Genomic DNA, 18,968 nt, shown 5'->3' on the forward strand with positions numbered 1-18,968 from the left:
TGTAGACAGACCAAAGGGTAACGCCTGGAATTGGTGGTAGTGATCATTCAGCAGGGCGAACCTCAGATAGGCTTGATGAGGAGGCCAAATTGGGATATGGAGGTAGGTGTCCTTGATATCTAGGGACACTAGGAATTCCTGATGTTCCAGACCTGCTCACAAAGATTCCATCTTGAATTTGAAAACCTTTACGTAAGGATTCAAGGACTTCAGATTCAAAATTGGCCTCACAGACCCGTCTGGTTTTGGCACAACGAACAGACTGGAGTAGTAACCTTGTCCTTGCTGTTGGAGGGGTACCTGACCAACGACTTGGGACTGGACCAACTTTGTGATGGCCTGTAGTAGCGTAACACGCATTTTCCAAAGCTGGTAAGCTTGATTTGAAAAATCGTTGGGGAGGAGCACCGTCGAACTCCAGCTTGTAACCCTGAGAAATAAGGTCCCTTCCTGGCAGGAACTTTCCCAGATGTGGCTGAAGTGACGTAACCGGGTTCCCACCTCGACATCCTCCCGGGGTGGGCAGGCACCGTCATGCTGAGGGTTTTGCGGAAGCTAAACTGGTACTCTTTTCTTGAGAGCCAGCAACGGCTGGTTTCTTAGGTTTACCCCTGGTGCCTCTAGCTGCATTAGATGCACCTCTAGCCCTAGATCGAAATCTGGTGGACCGAAGGTACGTCTAGCAGGTGGAGCCCCCGAGGGAATAAACGCGGATTTCCCAGCAGTAACTTTGGAGATCCATGTGTCCATTTCACCTCCGAAGAGCCATTCGCCTGTAAAGGGAAGAGATTCCACATTGTGTTTGGAGTCAGCGTCTGCAATCCACTGACGCAACCATATGGCTTTGCGTGCTGACACAGCCATAGCAGTGGGCCTAGCATTAATATTGCCAATCTCCTTTAGGGAGTCACAGAGGACTCTTGCCGTGTCTTGAATGCGTTTTAGGAAAGTTACCGTAGTAACCAGGGTCATGTCACCCGAGAGTGCCTCCAGAATTTGAGTAGCCCAGGAGTGAATTGCATGTGTCATCCAGCAACCTGCAATGACCGGTCTTTGAGATACACCTGCAGCAATGTAGATAGATTTCAGTGTGGTCTCAATTTTACTATCCCCCAGGTCCTTTACTGTAAAGGAGCCCGGAGCCAGGAGCACCGCCTTCTTAGAGAGGTGAGAGACTGAGACGTCTACAGCTGGAGATTCTGCCCAGAACTTTCTGCCTTCAGGGGCAAAGGGGAATGTATGCAAAAACCGTTTTGACACCTGATATTTCTTATCTGGATTTTTCCAGGCAAGCTTAAATAAACCATCTAATTCTTTGGAATCAGGAAGTGTGACAGTCAGTTTGTCTTGTGGGAGGAAAAATGACTGCTGATTAGTAGTGCCCTCTAGGGGGAGCTTTAGCACATCCCTTATAGCCAAAATGAGGGGTTCAATACCCTGTGCAGGGGTCAAATCCCCACTTATGGGATCCACATCATCCCCATCATCCTGTAAATCATCATCAGTATCTGAGAGGAGTGCAGGTAAAGCGCATTTATGCGCACCTGTATTATACAGGGGGGGATGGGGAACATCATGCCTGGCAGCTAGATCTGCTACTGCTAGTTACAGTTCTTGTGTTTGTTGGCATTTGCAGTGAGTTGAGATGACATATCAGACATCATAGTTTTGATAGCCACCAGCCAGGAGGGCTCGTGATTCTCCCCCACATTGTCCTCAGGATTTTGTGAGGACTGACTACACTGCTCACATGATAGGGAACCGGATGCCAGAGGGGAGAATCTGGTATTACATACACTGCATAACTTGTGTTTTACCATTATGAAGTACACACAATACACATACAACACAGACTGATTAAGAATGTAAGCCTCCCCTATTGCATGTGAGAGGAGACACAGAACAAGAGAGGACACTAGCACTCCCAATGCTGCAGAGCCCCAGTGAGGCTGTCAGCGTTTTTATTTATATATCAGTGAAAACTGTTTATATAATGAATCCCCTGAGAGGAATAATATTTGTACACAAATAGTGGCTCTTCCCCAACTACACCCTGTACCAGTGATCCAGCGTGTGACAGTCTGGAGGAGCTGTGTGAGGCTGCTGCTGCTTATGCAGAGGAAGGCGCCAAAATGACGCTGACCCCACTCTGATGTAGCTCCGCTCCCTATAATGGCGCTTGAGCTACAGATATATATTTATACTGGCCATGTCTCCTTATCATGCTGTAGCCTCACGTAAATGTTTAGTACAGCCATTGCTAGCCAGTCTCACGCAGGGGCTACAGCGGGTCCCCCCCAGGAGGGACCCGTATGCCTCACCCGCACTTCTGCCGCATCAGGAACCGGGGGACCACCCTAGTATGGCCCCCCGGTGGGTACTCACCACCGACGATCACCTTCAGGCAGTGTAAGGGGTGTGCGGCATGTTGCGTTTGCAACAGCCAAGATGCAGTGCCCTGCTGAACAAACACCCCCTCAGGGCGGTGGTCCTGCAGCAGGGAAGCGGCTCAGCACCTCGTGAGGCCAGTGACCGCCCCTTCCCCGCCCCCCCCCCCACTAACTTCCACGTCACAGGTATGCTGTTGCCCAAACAGCATACCAAAAAAAATACAAGTTTTAAGATAAATTGAAGAAAAACTCTGGAGCTAGCAGAGTGTGCATCCTCTCCTGAGGGCACTTTTTTCTAAACTGCCTGTAGGAGGGGGCATAGAGGGGAGGAGCCAGCACACCCAGTTGAAGAAATTTAAAGTGCACTGGCTCCTTTGGACCCCGTCTATACCCCATCGTACTACTGTTTCCCCAATATCCCTTATGGATGCTAGAGAAATATATATATATATATTTTTTTTTTTTTGATGGAGCGAAGATACAGAACCCCCCCTCTCCTGAAAATCCTGCATTTGCCCATGGGTTAGGGTGTAGGGGACCTCACCCACTGTCGGAATTTACACTATTGGGATCCCTGCGCCGGTATTCTGACGGCATCCCGTGAGCCGGGATATTGATTCTTGCTTGCATGGTATAATAGTACTCTGCTTGCCAGTATATATATCTCTCTCTCTCTGCTAATCATCTCTCTATTAATATGTGACATAGTGATGTACAGATCAATATAACAAAAGCATATAAATATAGCAGGTATCATAAGGCATTTGAAAAAAGTACCAACCAATCATTAATTATAGTAGTCTATTGATCGATATCATTAGCACCATATTGTCACATATTATTTTGTGTTAATTTCCCTTTTAGGCCCTATTGACCAGAAAATGTTTTACTTTATTACCGTAGTTATTTTTTTTACCTTTCATTTCTCTTAATGACAGTAATATGTCTAATACCTGCTTGTTACTAGCTACATTGTAGTTGTCCCCTCAGCCAAATAAAATATACACTTGAAGTTACTAAGTACACATATCAAAGCCTTAGGTTTAATAACTCAAAATATAATGTACATAGCAAATGAGCTCATGTTATAAATATATGTATAAAAAAATATGAAATAAATGAAGAGCTATGAAACAACAATATAAAGAAAGCAATGTTGCAAGTCTTGCCAGTAGCTCCGAATCATGTCTCTCTGCCTCAGTACTTCCTTAGATGGTAAAATCACTCATCTTAATCATCAAGGGATGCACACACTTCACTAACATCCCTGATTTCATTTCCCCATTAAAATGTTACTTATGTCTGGTTCATAGACCAAGGAAATTAAGAAGAGGAATGCTGATCGTCTTATACAAAGATCACATTAATTTGGGGAAAAAAGTTAACCAGCACTACCTGACAAATATTCTGTAAATCTAGCTGTAAAGGTGATACAAAAATAGGTTTTCTTGAAGCACTGGTCATTGAAAGCAAAAATAACAACATTGTTAAAATGGCAGAATATTGAAAATATATAGCTAAATCTCTGACCCTTAGATCATCTCCTCACAGTGCAAATGATTTAATAATGATTTCTTCCTACCCAAGAAAATGAGTTTATGACCTGTGCTTATTTCTTCTTTTGCAGCTAAATGTTGAAATAACACTATTTGGGAAACTGAAAACACATTTGTAGAACGCAGTCAAATCAATCATTTCTCTTGGGCCAATAAGGCATGTGTGGTTTATAATGTATACCCGCGTCTACACCTTGAGAGTATTAAGTTAGGGGGGTTTTAAATTACTAGAATTCCTTTGACATCTCAAAATCCTGCTGGCAATGCTAAAGGGATTTCAATGAAATATGAAAGGCAGTCAACTACAAATGGCACATTAAGTAGGAAAATATAATTAGACACTTCAAAGAAAGACACAGCGAGGGAAAGAGAGAGAGAGAGAGAGAGAGAGAGAGAGAGAGAGAGAGAGAGAGAGAGAGAGAAAGAGAGAGACAGAGATGGGAAAGTTAGAAGGAAAAAGGGGAGAACAGTGAATATGAACAAGACGATTTGATCATTCTTTGGATTACTTTAAGATTTATGACACAGCAGTAATACACATGAATTTCCATTTGCAAGTTTGCCAATACCCATATATACTAGAATGATGTGACATTACAAGTGAAACCAAGAAACAATGCAAACTGTATTTTAGAGCTACTGTATTTGTTAGGCACATGATTGTGGATAAAACAATAATTAGTCTTTTTTATATAACATCTAATAACATTTTGTGTGCAGAGCTTACAGAAAGAACCATGCATATTTATGTGTATTTTATGCAAATACCTAAACAGAAATGCCCTGAGCTTCATGATTGAGTTGGGATAAGTATACGAGATGGAATAAGGTGATTACCATTTCAGTTCAATTTATGGTCACTCTTATTCAGATGGAGAGGATGTTGGCATCTAAATATTGCTTGATAATGAGTTGTGTTACCATTTAGCAGTAAAAACCCTAGAGCTCTTTATGGCAGAAATTATAATATACAGTTCTTTCAAGCCCATGGCCCATGGTTTCCTTAGCTGCCCACACTATAATTACAATTCTGTGACTGTAAACCATCTAAAAAGCATGAAAACATGTGACACTATTCTGCACACTTAATCCACAGCACAAAATAGGAGTTCAGAAATTAAGACAATGGGCAAGGCAGCATGTAGTGTGCAACCTAACGTACAACATACACTACTTGTATACAGATTTTTTGGTGTATTTAGCATGAGATAAAAAATAAGATTTTACTCACCGGTAAATCTATTTCTCGTAGTCCGTAGTGGATGCTGGGAACTCCGTAAGGACCATGGGGAATAGCGGCTCCGCAGGAGACTGGGCACAACTAAAGAAAGCTTTAGGACTACCTGGTGTGCACTGGCTCCTCCCTCTATGACCCTCCTCCAGACCTCAGTTAGGATACTGTGCCCGGAAGAACTGACACAATAAGGAAAGGATTTGGAATCCCGGGTAAGACTCATACCAGCCACACCAATCACACCGTATAACTCGTGATACTATACCCAGTTAACAGTATGAAATATAACTGAGCCTCTCAACAGATGGCTCAACAATAACCCTTTAGTTAACCAATAACTATATACAAGTATTGCAGACAATCCGCACTTGGGACGGGCGCCCAGCATCCACTACGGACTACGAGAAATAGATTTACCGGTGAGTAAAATCTTATTTTCTCTAACGTCCTAAGTGGATGCTGGGAACTCCGTAAGGACCATGGGGATTATATCAAAGCTCCCAAACGGGCGGGAGAGTGCGGATGACTCTGCAGCACCGAATGAGCGAACTCTAGGTCCTCCTCAGCCAGGGTATCAAACTTGTAGAATTTAGCAAATGTGTTTGACCCCGACCAAGTAGCTGCTCGGCAAAGTTGTAAAGCTGAGACCCCTCGGACAGCCGCCCAAGAAGAGCCCACCTTCCTCGTGGAATGGGCTTTTACAGATTTAGGATGCGGCAGTCCAGCCGCAGAATGTGCAAGTTGAATCGTGCTACAGATCCAGCGAGCAATAGTCTGCTTTGAAGCAGGTGCACCCAACTTGTTGGGTGCATGCAGGATAAATAGCGAGTCAGTCTTTCTGACTCCAGCTGTCCTGGAAACATAGATTTTTAGGGCCCGGACTACGTCCAGCAACTTGGAATCCTCCAAGTCACGAGTAGCCGCAGGCACCACAATAGGCTGGTTCAAATGAAAAGCTGAAACCACCTTTGGGAGAAATTGGGGACGAGTCCTCAATTCCGCCCTATCCATATGGAAAATCAGATAAGGGCTTTTACATGATAAAGCCACCAATTCCGACACACGCCTGGCCGAAGCCAAGGCCAACAGCATGACCACTTTCCACGTGAGATATTTTAAATCCACAGTTTTAAGTGGTTCAAACCAATGTGACTTTAGGAAATTCAACACCACGTTGAGATCCCAAGGTGCCACTGGGGGCACAAAAGGGGGCTGAATATGCAGCACTCCCTTAACAAATGTCTGAACTTCAGGTAGTGAAGCCAGTTCTTTCTGGAAGAAAATCGATAGAGCCGAAAACTGGACCTTAATGGAACCCAATTTTAGGCCCATAGTCACCCCTGACTGTTTACTTTCTTTCTAAGAGCCCTAGTGTGCATCCAGCTCGGCCGGGCACAAAATTTTAACTGAGGTCTGGAGGAGGGTCATAGAGGGAGGAGCCAGTGCACACCAGGTAGTCCTAAAGCTTTCTTTAGTTGTGCCCAATCTCCTGCGGAGCCGCTATTCCCCATGGTCCTTACGGAGTTCCCAGCATCCACTTAGGACGTTAGAGAAAGTGAGCCATTGCATTTGCCAACTCAGGTATCAGACTGACTAGACCTCCCTCAGCATATCACCAATTTCTGTACGGCAGTGGTTCTTAACTGTTTTGGAAACTGGTACCACTTTGATTCTCAAAATATGTTCATGCAGCCAGTTTTTGCAATATGTTATCACTTTATTTTATTCACAAGATGCTACAGTATTCGCAACACCATACTTTGATAAGTCAGCAGTATACATAAATACACAGGATAACTATAATACAATAACACAACCAAAGGCAAAATAAAGGTAGGGAGGAAAAGAGGATATGACAAGTCATTATGGCTAATGGGAGCAGCAATAATTGGCCGAACAAAAGGGATGTTGGATGTATGACAGCTCTCAATGAGCCTATGTGAAAAGTTGCAGATGGGAAAAAAGAGAAACGGGAATAATAAGCACTGTTGTCATAGGGAATAATAAGCCCTGGTGTCATAAGGCCTAATTCGGACCTGAAGCCCTTTGAGTAGTGTGTTTGCGAAGTGGGCGCACTGCACGGGCGCACCCCATGAGGCCCAATGAGATGCGAAAGCAACTCAGGGATGTGATCGCCTCTGTCTGATTGACAGGCAGAGGCATTCGTGGGGTGATAGGGGATGTGCCAATGGCGTTAGAACGCCATTGGTGGGGCACGGAGTGGACAATGCATGCATGTCCGGACCATTGCGGGGGAGGGCTGTGGCGGCTGCGTGACATCACATGCAGGCGCTGCGACCCGGAACGCGGTGGGTAGCCGCCTGCCAGTGCAGCTAGGCTGTGCAGGCTGGGAGCAACTTGGCGGGTGCAAAGCATCGCCGGGGGGGGGGGGGGGGGGGGGGCTGTTAGAGCCTGATATGCGGGGCGGACTAGCCGTGTGCTGGGCGTCCCGCCGCATGTCTGAGAAACTGATCATAGATGTGCTAAAATTAGCACACCTACGATCAGCTCTGAATCACCCCCAAAGATTGTTCTAGGAAGAAAGACCAAGGGAAGAGGGCTTGCAGTCTACAGGGAAGAGCTTAACAGGGAAGGTGAACTGAAAGAGAGAGAGAGAGAGGCTGGGGTATGGACAGCAGAGCTGAGTTGTGAGTTATGAGGTGACAGACTTTTATGAAACAATGAGTTAAGGGCTTAAGTGCTTATTTGTAGGTATGGATAATGGCAGAAATCTGAGTGAGGGAGTGAATTGCAGAGTGGGGGGGGGGGGGGCAGGAGGGTAGAATGGGAGAAATCTTGGTGGTGGGAATGAGAGCAGGTGACTAGAGCAGAGGTCAGTGGAGGAGTGGAGTGGGAAGAGGGGAGTGTGGACAGAAGTCAGTTGGAGATGTAGGAAGGAGTGGAGCATACGAGTGTGCGGAGGTTGGATTGTAATCTGTTGTGGATGGACAGACAGTGAAGCACTTTGCAGAGGAGAAAGTCTGATGCAGAGCAGCAGGAGAGGTAAATAAGATTGGTGTCAGCGCTGAGGAAGGGCTGAAGTCAAGGGCGTCTTAACAGCAGTGTAGGCCCCTGGGCAAAGCAATACACTGGGGCCCCTACCCATATTCCAGCAGTAGGGGTTGGGGGTGCTATCAGCGGCAGCTTTGATGTCCCGCGGGCCATAGGGGGTGTTGTATCTTCCAGCTAGCATGTAGGACCTATCCTATCAAATTGCATCCACTCTGTACAGTCCACACATATCCTCACATGTCTTCTCATTCTATGCAATAGATAGGCATATGTACACAAGGAAAGGTGCTATTTCCCTATAGATTGTAAGCTTGCGAGCAGGGCCTTCCTACCTCTATGACTGTTATCACCCAGTTTGTTGTTGTTATTTCAAATTGTAAAGCGCAACGGAATTTGCTGCGCTATATAAGAAACTGTTTATAAATAATAATAATAAATAGGACCTGGAGCAGTAATTTCTGCTAATTACGCCTGTACTGCACAGATGGTAGGAGATGGGGCAAGATGGAGAAAACTAAACTGTAGAAGAGCGCTTTAGGCTAAATGAAGGGGCCCTGGTACATGACTTCCAGGGTGGTAAGGGTTGCTTAATACGCATGGGAGGGGTGGATAGTGGAGGGGGCTTAATATTCATCATTTTCTGGTGGGAGGTCAGCCTGCTTGACTGCAGATATCTCCAGTTCCTGGAAATATATTTCTTAGCTAATATAAATAGAGAGTCCCACCTTTCAGGAGGTACTGGGGACTTGGGGATCAGAGTTCAGGAGCCACAGTAATCTACCGACGAAAATATAAAACTGCATACCAGGCGTGTGGAGCTGGAGCAGGGACCAGCTGCTGGAATGCTGGTATCTCTGGTTCTGAGCATAGTAGAGACAAGCTGCCAGGGTCCACCAAAAGGGGGGAGTCCCAGCTTTTTGAGTATACCTTCAGAAAAACTCTACGTCAGACAGAACCCGAGATATCTGGCTGGGAAGAGCAATTAACAGGCCAGGATGGGGACTACTCGGGTATCTCTGGTTCCCCAGGGCCGATTTGAAAAAATCTGGTACCCCTGGAAAAAGGGGACTCTCACCTACCAGCCTAGGGTCCTTATACTCCTGGGGCCATTGGGCAACTACCCATTGAGCACATACGAAAAGACAGCCCTGGCTAAAGTGGAGAGAGATGGGTGTGTATAAAGCCAGAGTGGACATAATAAATTCAGATATAGACATATTGGGTGAGATTCAAATGATATATCACGCCCAATTTCCTTTCTAAAATGATCTCCGTTATTGCGCATATTGCGCCCATAGTGATCAGGTTTAGCTGTGTAAAGGGTTGTGTGCCTCCCTAGTCTGGGGGTAGTGAGCTGAAATAATGATACCACGCCCCTGAGGGCAGAAACAGAACAGGTGTGGAAAGGGGTGAAAAGAATTGAATCCCTCCCATTGTGTTCAGGGCCATAACTAGGTGAGTAAAAGTGATGGCAACTCACAGGGTGTAGGGTGACGCTGCTCCACAGTACCTACATGTGGCTTAGAAGGTGCTTGGAATGGCACCTTGCATCCAGTATACCTGCTGCAGTGCAACCTGGAGCATCCAAGGGTCTCTCTGGACAGGCACCCTGCAGCCTGTGGAGCAGCGGCCTCCAAGTAGTGCTCTGCATCCCAGAGCCAGGAACCCCACCTACTAGATGTGATGTCACAATGTAGTGTACCCTGCCTCCCTGTTATGAAGCTGACTGTGTTTGAGAAAGTACAAGGACATCCAGGAAGAGATGGCAGACCATGAGGAAGTTGCCGCTAGAGCACTGAAACGGCTGTTGACCTATCAACTTGACACTGGAGGCATGTGGTATTGGTATGAATTCACCACCCAATTATGGCATGAATGAATGTGAAGATTATTCATATGGCTATATGATCTCATATGCAGTTTTTTTCCAGTCATGCCTCTGGTAAATTTCATGCACTTTATTGTAAAATCATGTCTATTTAACATTGACTTATCTTGGATAAAGTTTATTCTATTGCATAAAACGGAGGTTCTTTCTTATGGGACTTCGGAAATACATAAAACTTCTACTACAATTTGTATATTGGTTACTGCATACTGGCCCTCATTCCGAGTTGATCGCTCGCTAGCTACTTTTAGCAGCAGTGCAAACGCATAGTCGCCGCCCACGGGGGAGTGTATTTTTGCTTTGCAAGTGTGCGATCGCATGTGCAGCCGAGCGGTACAAAAACATTTTGTGCAAAACAAGACCAGCCCTGTAGTTACTTATCCTGTGCATTGATTCCAGCGACAGAGGTCCCGAAATTGATGTCAGATACTTGCCCTGCAAACGCCTGGTCACGCCTGCGTTTTCCCTACCACACCCATAAACGCCCTCTTCCTGTCAATCTCCTTGCGATCGGCTGTGCCAATGGATTCGTCGTTAGAAACATTGCACAGCAACAATGCTGTTTGTACCCATATGATACGCGTGCGCATTGCAGTGCATACGCATTCGCAGTTTTGCCATTTTTTACCTGATTGCTGCGCTGTGAAAATCAGCAGCATGCGATCAACTCGGAATGACCCCCAATGTACTGTCATATTTTTTAGAAATTCCATCAAACACTCAAGTCACTGGACTGGAAGTTGAAGTAACCTGTTAGTAAGCAACAGTGTATGCTACAGCTGGGTATCCGGTCTATAGAGCTACACTAAAAAGGTCTACAGTCAATTGGTCAACCACTAATGGTAGCCATGGTTGAAGGTGGACATGGGAAAAAGGTTGACACAGTGAAAAGGTCAACATGTAAACGGTAGAAAGTTCAAAATGTCGACAGGCTCAAAATGTCGACAGGGTCAAAAGGTTGACATGACAGTGGTTGACACACATATGGTTGACACACTTTTTTTAAAAACTTTTTTTTCATACTTTACCATGCACGTGGACTATGATTGGGAATAGTAACCTATGCCGAGTGCAGCAGTAGCGGAGCGAGACACGTCGCCCCAAGCATGGTGAGCGAAGCGATACATGTGAGGGGATGTGGTACACTAATGGGGCTTGTTTGTGGCAGAAAAGTGCAAAACGCCCCAAAAAACTAAAAAAGATTGTGTCTACCTTTTTTGGTGTCGGCCATCTCCATATCGACCTTTTGACCCTGTCTACCTTCTCTACTGTCTGCCTATTCTATGTCAACCTTTTGACCCTGTCGACCTAATGCATGTCTGCCATTAGTGGTCGACCTATTGACCGTGGATCTTTTTAGTGTAGATCTAATAATCCGCACCCCTACAGCAGATTACTGTTTACATATTTAGATATTTAAGTAACACATTGTTTAAAAAAAACACCAAATAAGAGCAATGTATTTCCCCTATGAAAACATTATCACAATTTATTTTTCAAAGTACTTTTCATCTTTATTTATGCCAGGGGTGGCCAACCAGTCAGAGACAAAGAGCCAAGATATCTTGTTAGGTACATCAAAGAGCCGACTTTAAGCCGAAGATGCGATTGCAAAAATGGAGTGTGACCTTGTGCCTGCTAGGCCACGCCTCTGGTATAAAATACATTGAAAAAGCCAGATCCAACATGATATACTTTGAAAAAGCCACTTCTACATCAAATAATTGAAAAGGCCAGATCCGCATAAAATATATTGAAAAGCCAGATTCACATAATACACTTTAGTTCCCCCATGTGTCACTCCAGCCAGCACCCGCCTGTGTCACTCCAGCCAGCACCTGCCTGTGTCACTCCAGCCAGCTCCCCCATGTATATTTGGCTCCCTCAGTTCTCAGTCTACGTAGTGCTGCTGCATGTCTGGCTGGAGTGCAGCAGTTTACAGATCTATTGTGGTCACGTGACTTTGAGTGTTGGGAGCCACATTTGAATAAAGAAAGAGCCACATGTGGCTCAAGAGCCACGCGTTGGCCACCACTGATTTATGCAGACTCCAAGATTGACATTAACAAAATATCTAAAGCACTGAATACAGTATTTCCCAATTATCATATATATATACATAGATTTTCAAACAATGGCCCTCATTCCGAGTTGTTCGCTCGGTAAATTTCATCGCATCGCAGCGATTTTCCGCTTAGTGCGCATGCGCAATGTCCACACTGCGACTGCGCCAAGTAAATTTGCTATGAAGATAGGATTTTTACTCACGGCTTTTTCTTCGCTCCGGCGATCGTAGTGTGATTGACAGGAAATGGGTGTTACTGGGCGGAAACACGGCGTTTTATGGGCGTGTGGATAAAAACGCTACCGTTTCCGGAAAAAACGCGGGAGTGGCTGTAGAAACGGAGGAGTGTCTGGGCGAACGCTGGGTGTGTTTGTGACGTCAAACCAGGAACGACAAGCACTGAACTGATCGCAGATGCCGAGTAAGTCTGAAGCTACTCTGAAACTGCTACGAGGTGTGTAATCGCAATATTGCGAATACATCGTTCGCAATTTTAAGAAGCTAAGATTCACTCCCAGTAGGCGGCGGCTTAGCGTGTGCAATACTGCTAAAATCGCCTTGCGAGCGAACAACTCGGAATGAGGGCCAAGATTTTTTTTTGTATGAATCACTTTTCTGCTGTCTCAATAAATATAGGTCTTTGAATAGCAATGTTGTCTTCAATAAGGTCTCCTGTATGCTATGCTAGATTCTGCAACTTCTATCAAATAATGACAGATCCCTAGATACTGCCAAACACATGACAGCAACCTTCTAAATAGATATCTACTCCTCCTACACATACAATTGCTGTGCTAGATATGCAAGTCAGAGCCACACAGTCACCCATGAAACGAACATATGGAAGGGTAGGAGACATGTGAGAGGAACACAATGAGTACAGATTTTATGTGATACATTAGATGCTTGTATAAACCACTCGAGAGCTCCATCATCATACAAAGGAAAGAGGCTGCAGACTTACTATTCTGTATATGAAAAACTACCTTACATTATTACATTTCCATTTCAGAATGTCTCTGTAATCTAATGATGGATTGGAAGAATAACTACAGTATGTCACTAACCATCTGCCTTAGGTTGTGATTGTGAAAAAGTTATATAGGGAACAATGCACTTTATTAGCCATTAGCAAAAATGAAATATACAATTCTTTCAGTAGCCCTGCTGTGACCTGACACAGGGTGGTACTTCACAGACTGAGTGATAAATGTCATATGAGGTTATCTTATAACATGATGCTAGGGACCCTGCTTTAAGTTTAAATGTATATGTCATAAGGAGTTGTCCAGGGATTAGTGACCTTAATGTATATGTTTTTATTTAAAATGTAATTACCATCATAAGCTTTATCAGCGTGGACATAATAGGTGTGTAAATATCTTGTGTTACCTTTCAGAGTATAAAGATTGTGTCAATAATCCTCCCTTTAAAATAATATTATATGGGAGTATTTCCCAAATACAGTCCTCGTGCACCCCATGCATCTCATGTTTTCAGGATTAGTGTATGTGGAATCGGGTAGGTTAATTACTGACCAAGCCAAGTAGACTAGGTCACCGGTGCATAAGTAAGGAAATCCTGAACACATGAGGTGCTGGGGGTGTTAGGGGGCATGGGGATCTGATATGAGAAACGCTGTGTCTCGCAGCACATTATAGGTACACCAGGTGACTATACAGTAACTGTAAACTCACCTGCACTAACAATATTAGGTATTTGAGAAGTTTATTTTCTATGGGTTTGTTATAACAGAACTGAATTGCATGTTTAACAGCAGTTATCCTAAATCCAGTACTGTAACGACTCTAATCACACTGCAAGCTACAGCACGACTGCCTCAGGCATGAATGAGTAACCTTCACTAGAACACCTCATAGTGGTTTATAAACCATAAAGCCAACATATCAATGCCATACACTTATCTCAGCAAACAACTGGCATTTCAATAAATACAATAAGTTTCTGAGAAAAGCAATTTCCCTGTACAGTAACATGGCCAGTGCACATGACACTGGACCATACAAACTTTCTATATTTTATTCTTACCAGCTGTAACAGAAAGCACACAACTACAGGACAATTGTTAGACAATGAGCATCTCCTGTGTCCCAGGGTGGGTGAAGGTGCAGATCTCATCCTCCAAACTCCCAGCCACAGAGTACCACTATACACCTGTCAGATTGGAGCCAGCTACCATGCGCATCCAGAGCACTGATATATCTCTGTACACAGTCATCTCTTTTTTTTAGAAAACGAAAACTCATAAACTCTTTACAAATGCAATCAAGATAATTCAGTGCTATCTTACCTTAGCTCTCATGGGAGATAAAAGTCCTTCCATTTTGCTCTAATCCTCATACCAATCCTATTCCTTCAGTTTAGACAGCTTCGCCCCTTACTGAATCATCCCAGGTAGGTGTATAACAGCCGCACGGTAAGAGCCACAGAAGTATGCAGCGGCAGCAGCCAGTCTTCCTATACTGTACCCAGTACTGTCGGCGCCTCCGTCCCCAGCTCGCCCCCAGCACACTCTGCACAAGCTGCTGCGCTGTGCCTTCTGCACGGCCCCGGCGTCTTACGTAATGCAGCCAGTAGCACAATGAGAGTGATCAGGTCACACGGGACGCCAGGGAAGGTGTGTGTGCTTATTGTCCTGTGCATAGGACACAGCTCCACCTTCATCAGGCTCTCCAGTCTCACTCCTCATCAGTCTAGTACTCCCCTGTCTGATATCTGCTCATGATGCTACAAAGTAGGAGTACAGTATGTCACCATATACACTGCAATAGGAAAATAGGGAGATCGTTACGTGTTTCATCGTTCAATCACATGTTTTATAACTTAAAAATTTGGTTCAAATGTGAAATGACAATGTACAGTAGATTATATCCATATATATTCACAGAGTAGGCACGTTTTCCCAGTTGCATTGCTGCACAGAATGTCATTTCTTACAGCCCAATAATGACCAGCAAGTGCCAGTTAGACAAATGAAGCAGAGCTCATTGGGCAGCCTTCAATCGATGCTAAAGGTTTCCTTTATTCCTTCTGCATTATTAACTCATTCTCTTGCCCTGGAGCACCAAGCACACATCTCTGTGACATGTTCTTTCCCACTCTTCTGCTCCTTCTCAGGCACCAGGGAATATAACCTGCACAGATCCCTGTTTCATTAATATTCATTTCAGAACAGGGACATTGCACACTAGCATTTCAGAAGGCCCACTGCTTATTAGCGCTCACACATAAAATAGCATATAAATGATAGATTAACCACCGACCTGGAAAGGTGACAAGGTGTGTTTTTTATATATATATATATATATATATATATATACCAGTTATTTATATAGCGCACACATATTCCGCAGTACAGAGAGAATATTTGCCCATTCACATCAGTCCCTGCCCCAGTGGAGTTTACAATCTGTATTCCCTATCACATGTACATGCACTCACATTCACACTACGGTTAATTTTGTTGGAATCCAATTATCCAATTAACCTACCAGTATATTTTTGTATTGTGGGAGGAAACCGGAGTACCCGGAGGAAACCCACGCAAGTACGGTGAGAATATACAAAATCGGCACAGGTAGAGCCATGGTGGGAATCAAACCCATGACCTCAGTGTTGTGAGGCAGTAATGCTAACCATTACACCATCCGTAATATATATATATATATATATATATATATATATATATATATACCTACATACACACTACATACATGTACTATATATATATATATATATATATATATATACATACAGTACACTGAAGTTATCATTGGGAGAGCTGGTCGGGTGATTCTACAGACTCTGCTGCAGCAGCAAACAGGTCCATGGAGTGACAATGGGGGTAATTCTGAGTTGATCGCAGCAGGATTTTTGTTAGCAGTTGGGCAAAACCATGTGCACTGCAGGTGTGGCAGATATAACATGTGCAGAGAGAGTTAAGGCCCCCATCCACTAGTCAGATTTGGGCAGTTTTCTTCAGATTTCGATGCATCTGACCGTCATATCTGAAGAAAAGTGTCACATTGGATGGCTCTTCAGATCCAATGCTCACTCCCGTGTCAGATATGTCTGAACTACAGATCTCTGAGGCTGCCCCAACTATTTATCTGAATCTGAAGAAAACAGGTGCACATCGGATTGTTTTTTTTACTTCAGATGTATCTGATCAGATTCATCTGAAGCGTCACTTGACTGGCATCTCCCTGACCACTCCCACCCACCAAGAGGGGGAACAGCGGCAGCAGCAGCAGCAGCATCAGATCAATCACATGTAGCATGTGTGCATCAGATATATCTGAAGTGAATGTAATGAAAATTAAAGCCAGGGTCTGATCTAATTCCCGGGACGCTCCCGGGAGAGTTCAAGAGAAATCTGATGCTATCTGCAGTTCAGACAAGTCTGTGTAGTGGATGGCCACCTTTAGATTTGGGTGGGTTATTTTGTTTCTGTGCAGGGTGAATACTGGCTGCTTTATTTTACACTGCAATTTAGATTGCAGATTGAACACACCACACCCAAATCTAACTCTCTCTTCACATGTTATATCTGCCTCCCCTGTAGTGCACATGCTTTTGCCCAACTGCTAACAAAGATCCTGCTGCGATCAACTCAGAATTACCCCCAATATCTTGGACTATTTCTTGAGCAGAGTTCTCATAAAAGCCAAAGGTGGAAGCGAGATAGTCTGGGACCATGCGGTAAACAGCCAGGAGAAATTACATGAATTCATGCAGAATGCTTCAGAAAAATGCTGGTTCTTCGCATCTAATTGATTACATGGCTTAGGCCAGGCTGAAATTGTAGTTCTTCTAACATATTTACCAAACGAAGACACTGTTCCAAAGGATATATTTAAACTTATGATGAGCATTTATAAGAATGCACACAAAGATTACGGCACTACCTGAGGAATACAAGACAGTATATTGATGTACTCTGGTTACAAGCTACTATTTGGTATGCAGTTTTATGTGGGTAAAATATTAATACCCCTTTCCGAAAATGCTACACCATAGGCGTTTCTTCCCTTCCTTCTTTTTCTACAGATTTTCGGGCTATATACCTGATTGCCTTTTGTGGAACTGAGCGGCCACCTAAATAAATTGGAGTGTGTACTGAAACCCGAATATCGGACAGTGGGCTGTGGACCAGACTATATAAGAAAAGGATCAGCTACAGAGAAGTGCACTGATCTAGAAATTCTTCTTGAAATATATATATATATATATATATATATATATACTGTATAATATCTATTCACACACAAAGAGGAATGATGTTGGATTAATTGCTAAGCTGCTTGTTGGTTTTGATAAAGGTCTGAACCAGACCGAAACGTTGACACTGCTTGTGTATTGGTGATGTGGTCAATTTACCTACAATCAAAATCCCGACCGTCAAAATCCCGACAACCTTTGACCGACGGTCGAAATCCGATATGGTCAAAATCCTGACATAGTCAAAATACCGATATTTAAAATACAGACAAAGTCAAAATACCAACATTTAAAATGTCGACAGGTCAAAAAGTCGACATGAGTTTTCAGGATTTTTTCATTGAAACCAACTTGTTCATACTTTACCATCCTAGTGGACCTGGAGCGGGGAATATAATAGTGTGCTGAGCGCAGCGAGCCACGCGAGGGGATGCAGTACACTTATACGGTGCCATGTCGACCTTTGTCGACACACACACACACACACACACAAAACTATGAAAATCTTGTGTCGACTTTTTGCCCTGTGTACATTTTAAATGTCGGTATTTTGACCTTGTCAGTATTTAAAATGTCGGTATTTTTTTTTTTTTGCAAATAGATTTTTATTGGAATTTCAAAGAAACGAAAACAGGAAGTTGCGGAAACAATACAATAGCTTCTAAGATTGTCAGAGGTACATCGTCTGGAGAAACTTAACACCTTGTATAATAAAAGGAAAAAAAAAGAGAAAAAACTGTAGAGGGGGATGTCCTCTTTCCACTAACGTATCTTAATTCCTGAGAAAGAAAAATATATAGAGCATAAAGGAGTAAGAACTATAAACGTTTCATGAATTGCAACTTCTTGATGCAAAAGGGAGAGAGTAGAAGTAGGAGAGGAAAGAAGAGTAACGAGATGAAAAGAGAAAGATAGAGGGATACGGGGTAGTATTACTCTCAGTGTAGAGGGGGAGAAAGAAAGGTTACTTAGGGAGTTAAGGTTTAGGAAGGGGGGGGGGAAGGTTCTCTCTTCCTATCCTAAAGGGCTTAACGCCTGATTAATTACATATGGCGACTGGAGGTAAAAAGGAGGGGTTTCTCTTAAAGAGAAGATTTGTAATGGGCTGACGCTTTGTATTCCAGCCATGGGCTCCAAGTAGCAATGAAGGAGGTGTTTTTCATTTCTAGAGACAAAATGAGATCTTCCATTGCCATATAGTGGTCTAATCGGGCGGTCCATTCTTTCATGGTGGGGGGCACTGTTGATTTCCAGTGAACTGGGATCACTGCCTTAGAGGCACTCAAAATATGGCGAAGTAGTGATTTCTTGAGGTGATAACTAGGTGTACGCGTGAGATTTAATAACCAAAAGCTGGGGCAAAAGGGTAAGTCCTCACCGAGGATAATGCTAGCTGTCTCCACCACCTTGCGCCAAAACGGTTGCAAGAGAGAGCATTCCCACCATATATGTAGTGGGGTGCCTACTGCTGTCCCGCATCTCCAGCACGTGTTGGGTACTCCAGGATAGATTTTCGCAAGGATATTTGGGCATCTATACCATCTTGTAAGTACTTTGTAGTGAGTCTCCAAGACTAGCACAT

The 18,968-nt window shown here is 43.9% G+C and overlaps 1 protein-coding gene across 1 annotated transcript in view; it reads right to left on the bottom strand.

Annotated features, from left to right (window-relative positions):
- The window catches only part of FRMD4A (FERM domain containing 4A), a 751,780-nt gene extending 736,973 nt beyond the window's left edge, over positions 1-14,807 (bottom strand). Inside the window, exon 1 of the mRNA XM_063926906.1 lies at positions 14,457-14,807. Within this exon, the coding sequence (XP_063782976.1) occupies positions 14,457-14,489 (33 nt within the window). The 5' untranslated portion in view covers positions 14,490-14,807. The remainder of the gene's footprint in view (positions 1-14,456) is intronic.
- Positions 14,808-18,968: the final 4,161 nt, after the last annotated feature.

The sequence above is a fragment of the Pseudophryne corroboree genome, chromosome 6 (assembly GCF_028390025.1).
Source record: "Pseudophryne corroboree isolate aPseCor3 chromosome 6, aPseCor3.hap2, whole genome shotgun sequence".
NCBI classification, from domain to species: domain Eukaryota; kingdom Metazoa; phylum Chordata; class Amphibia; order Anura; family Myobatrachidae; genus Pseudophryne; species Pseudophryne corroboree.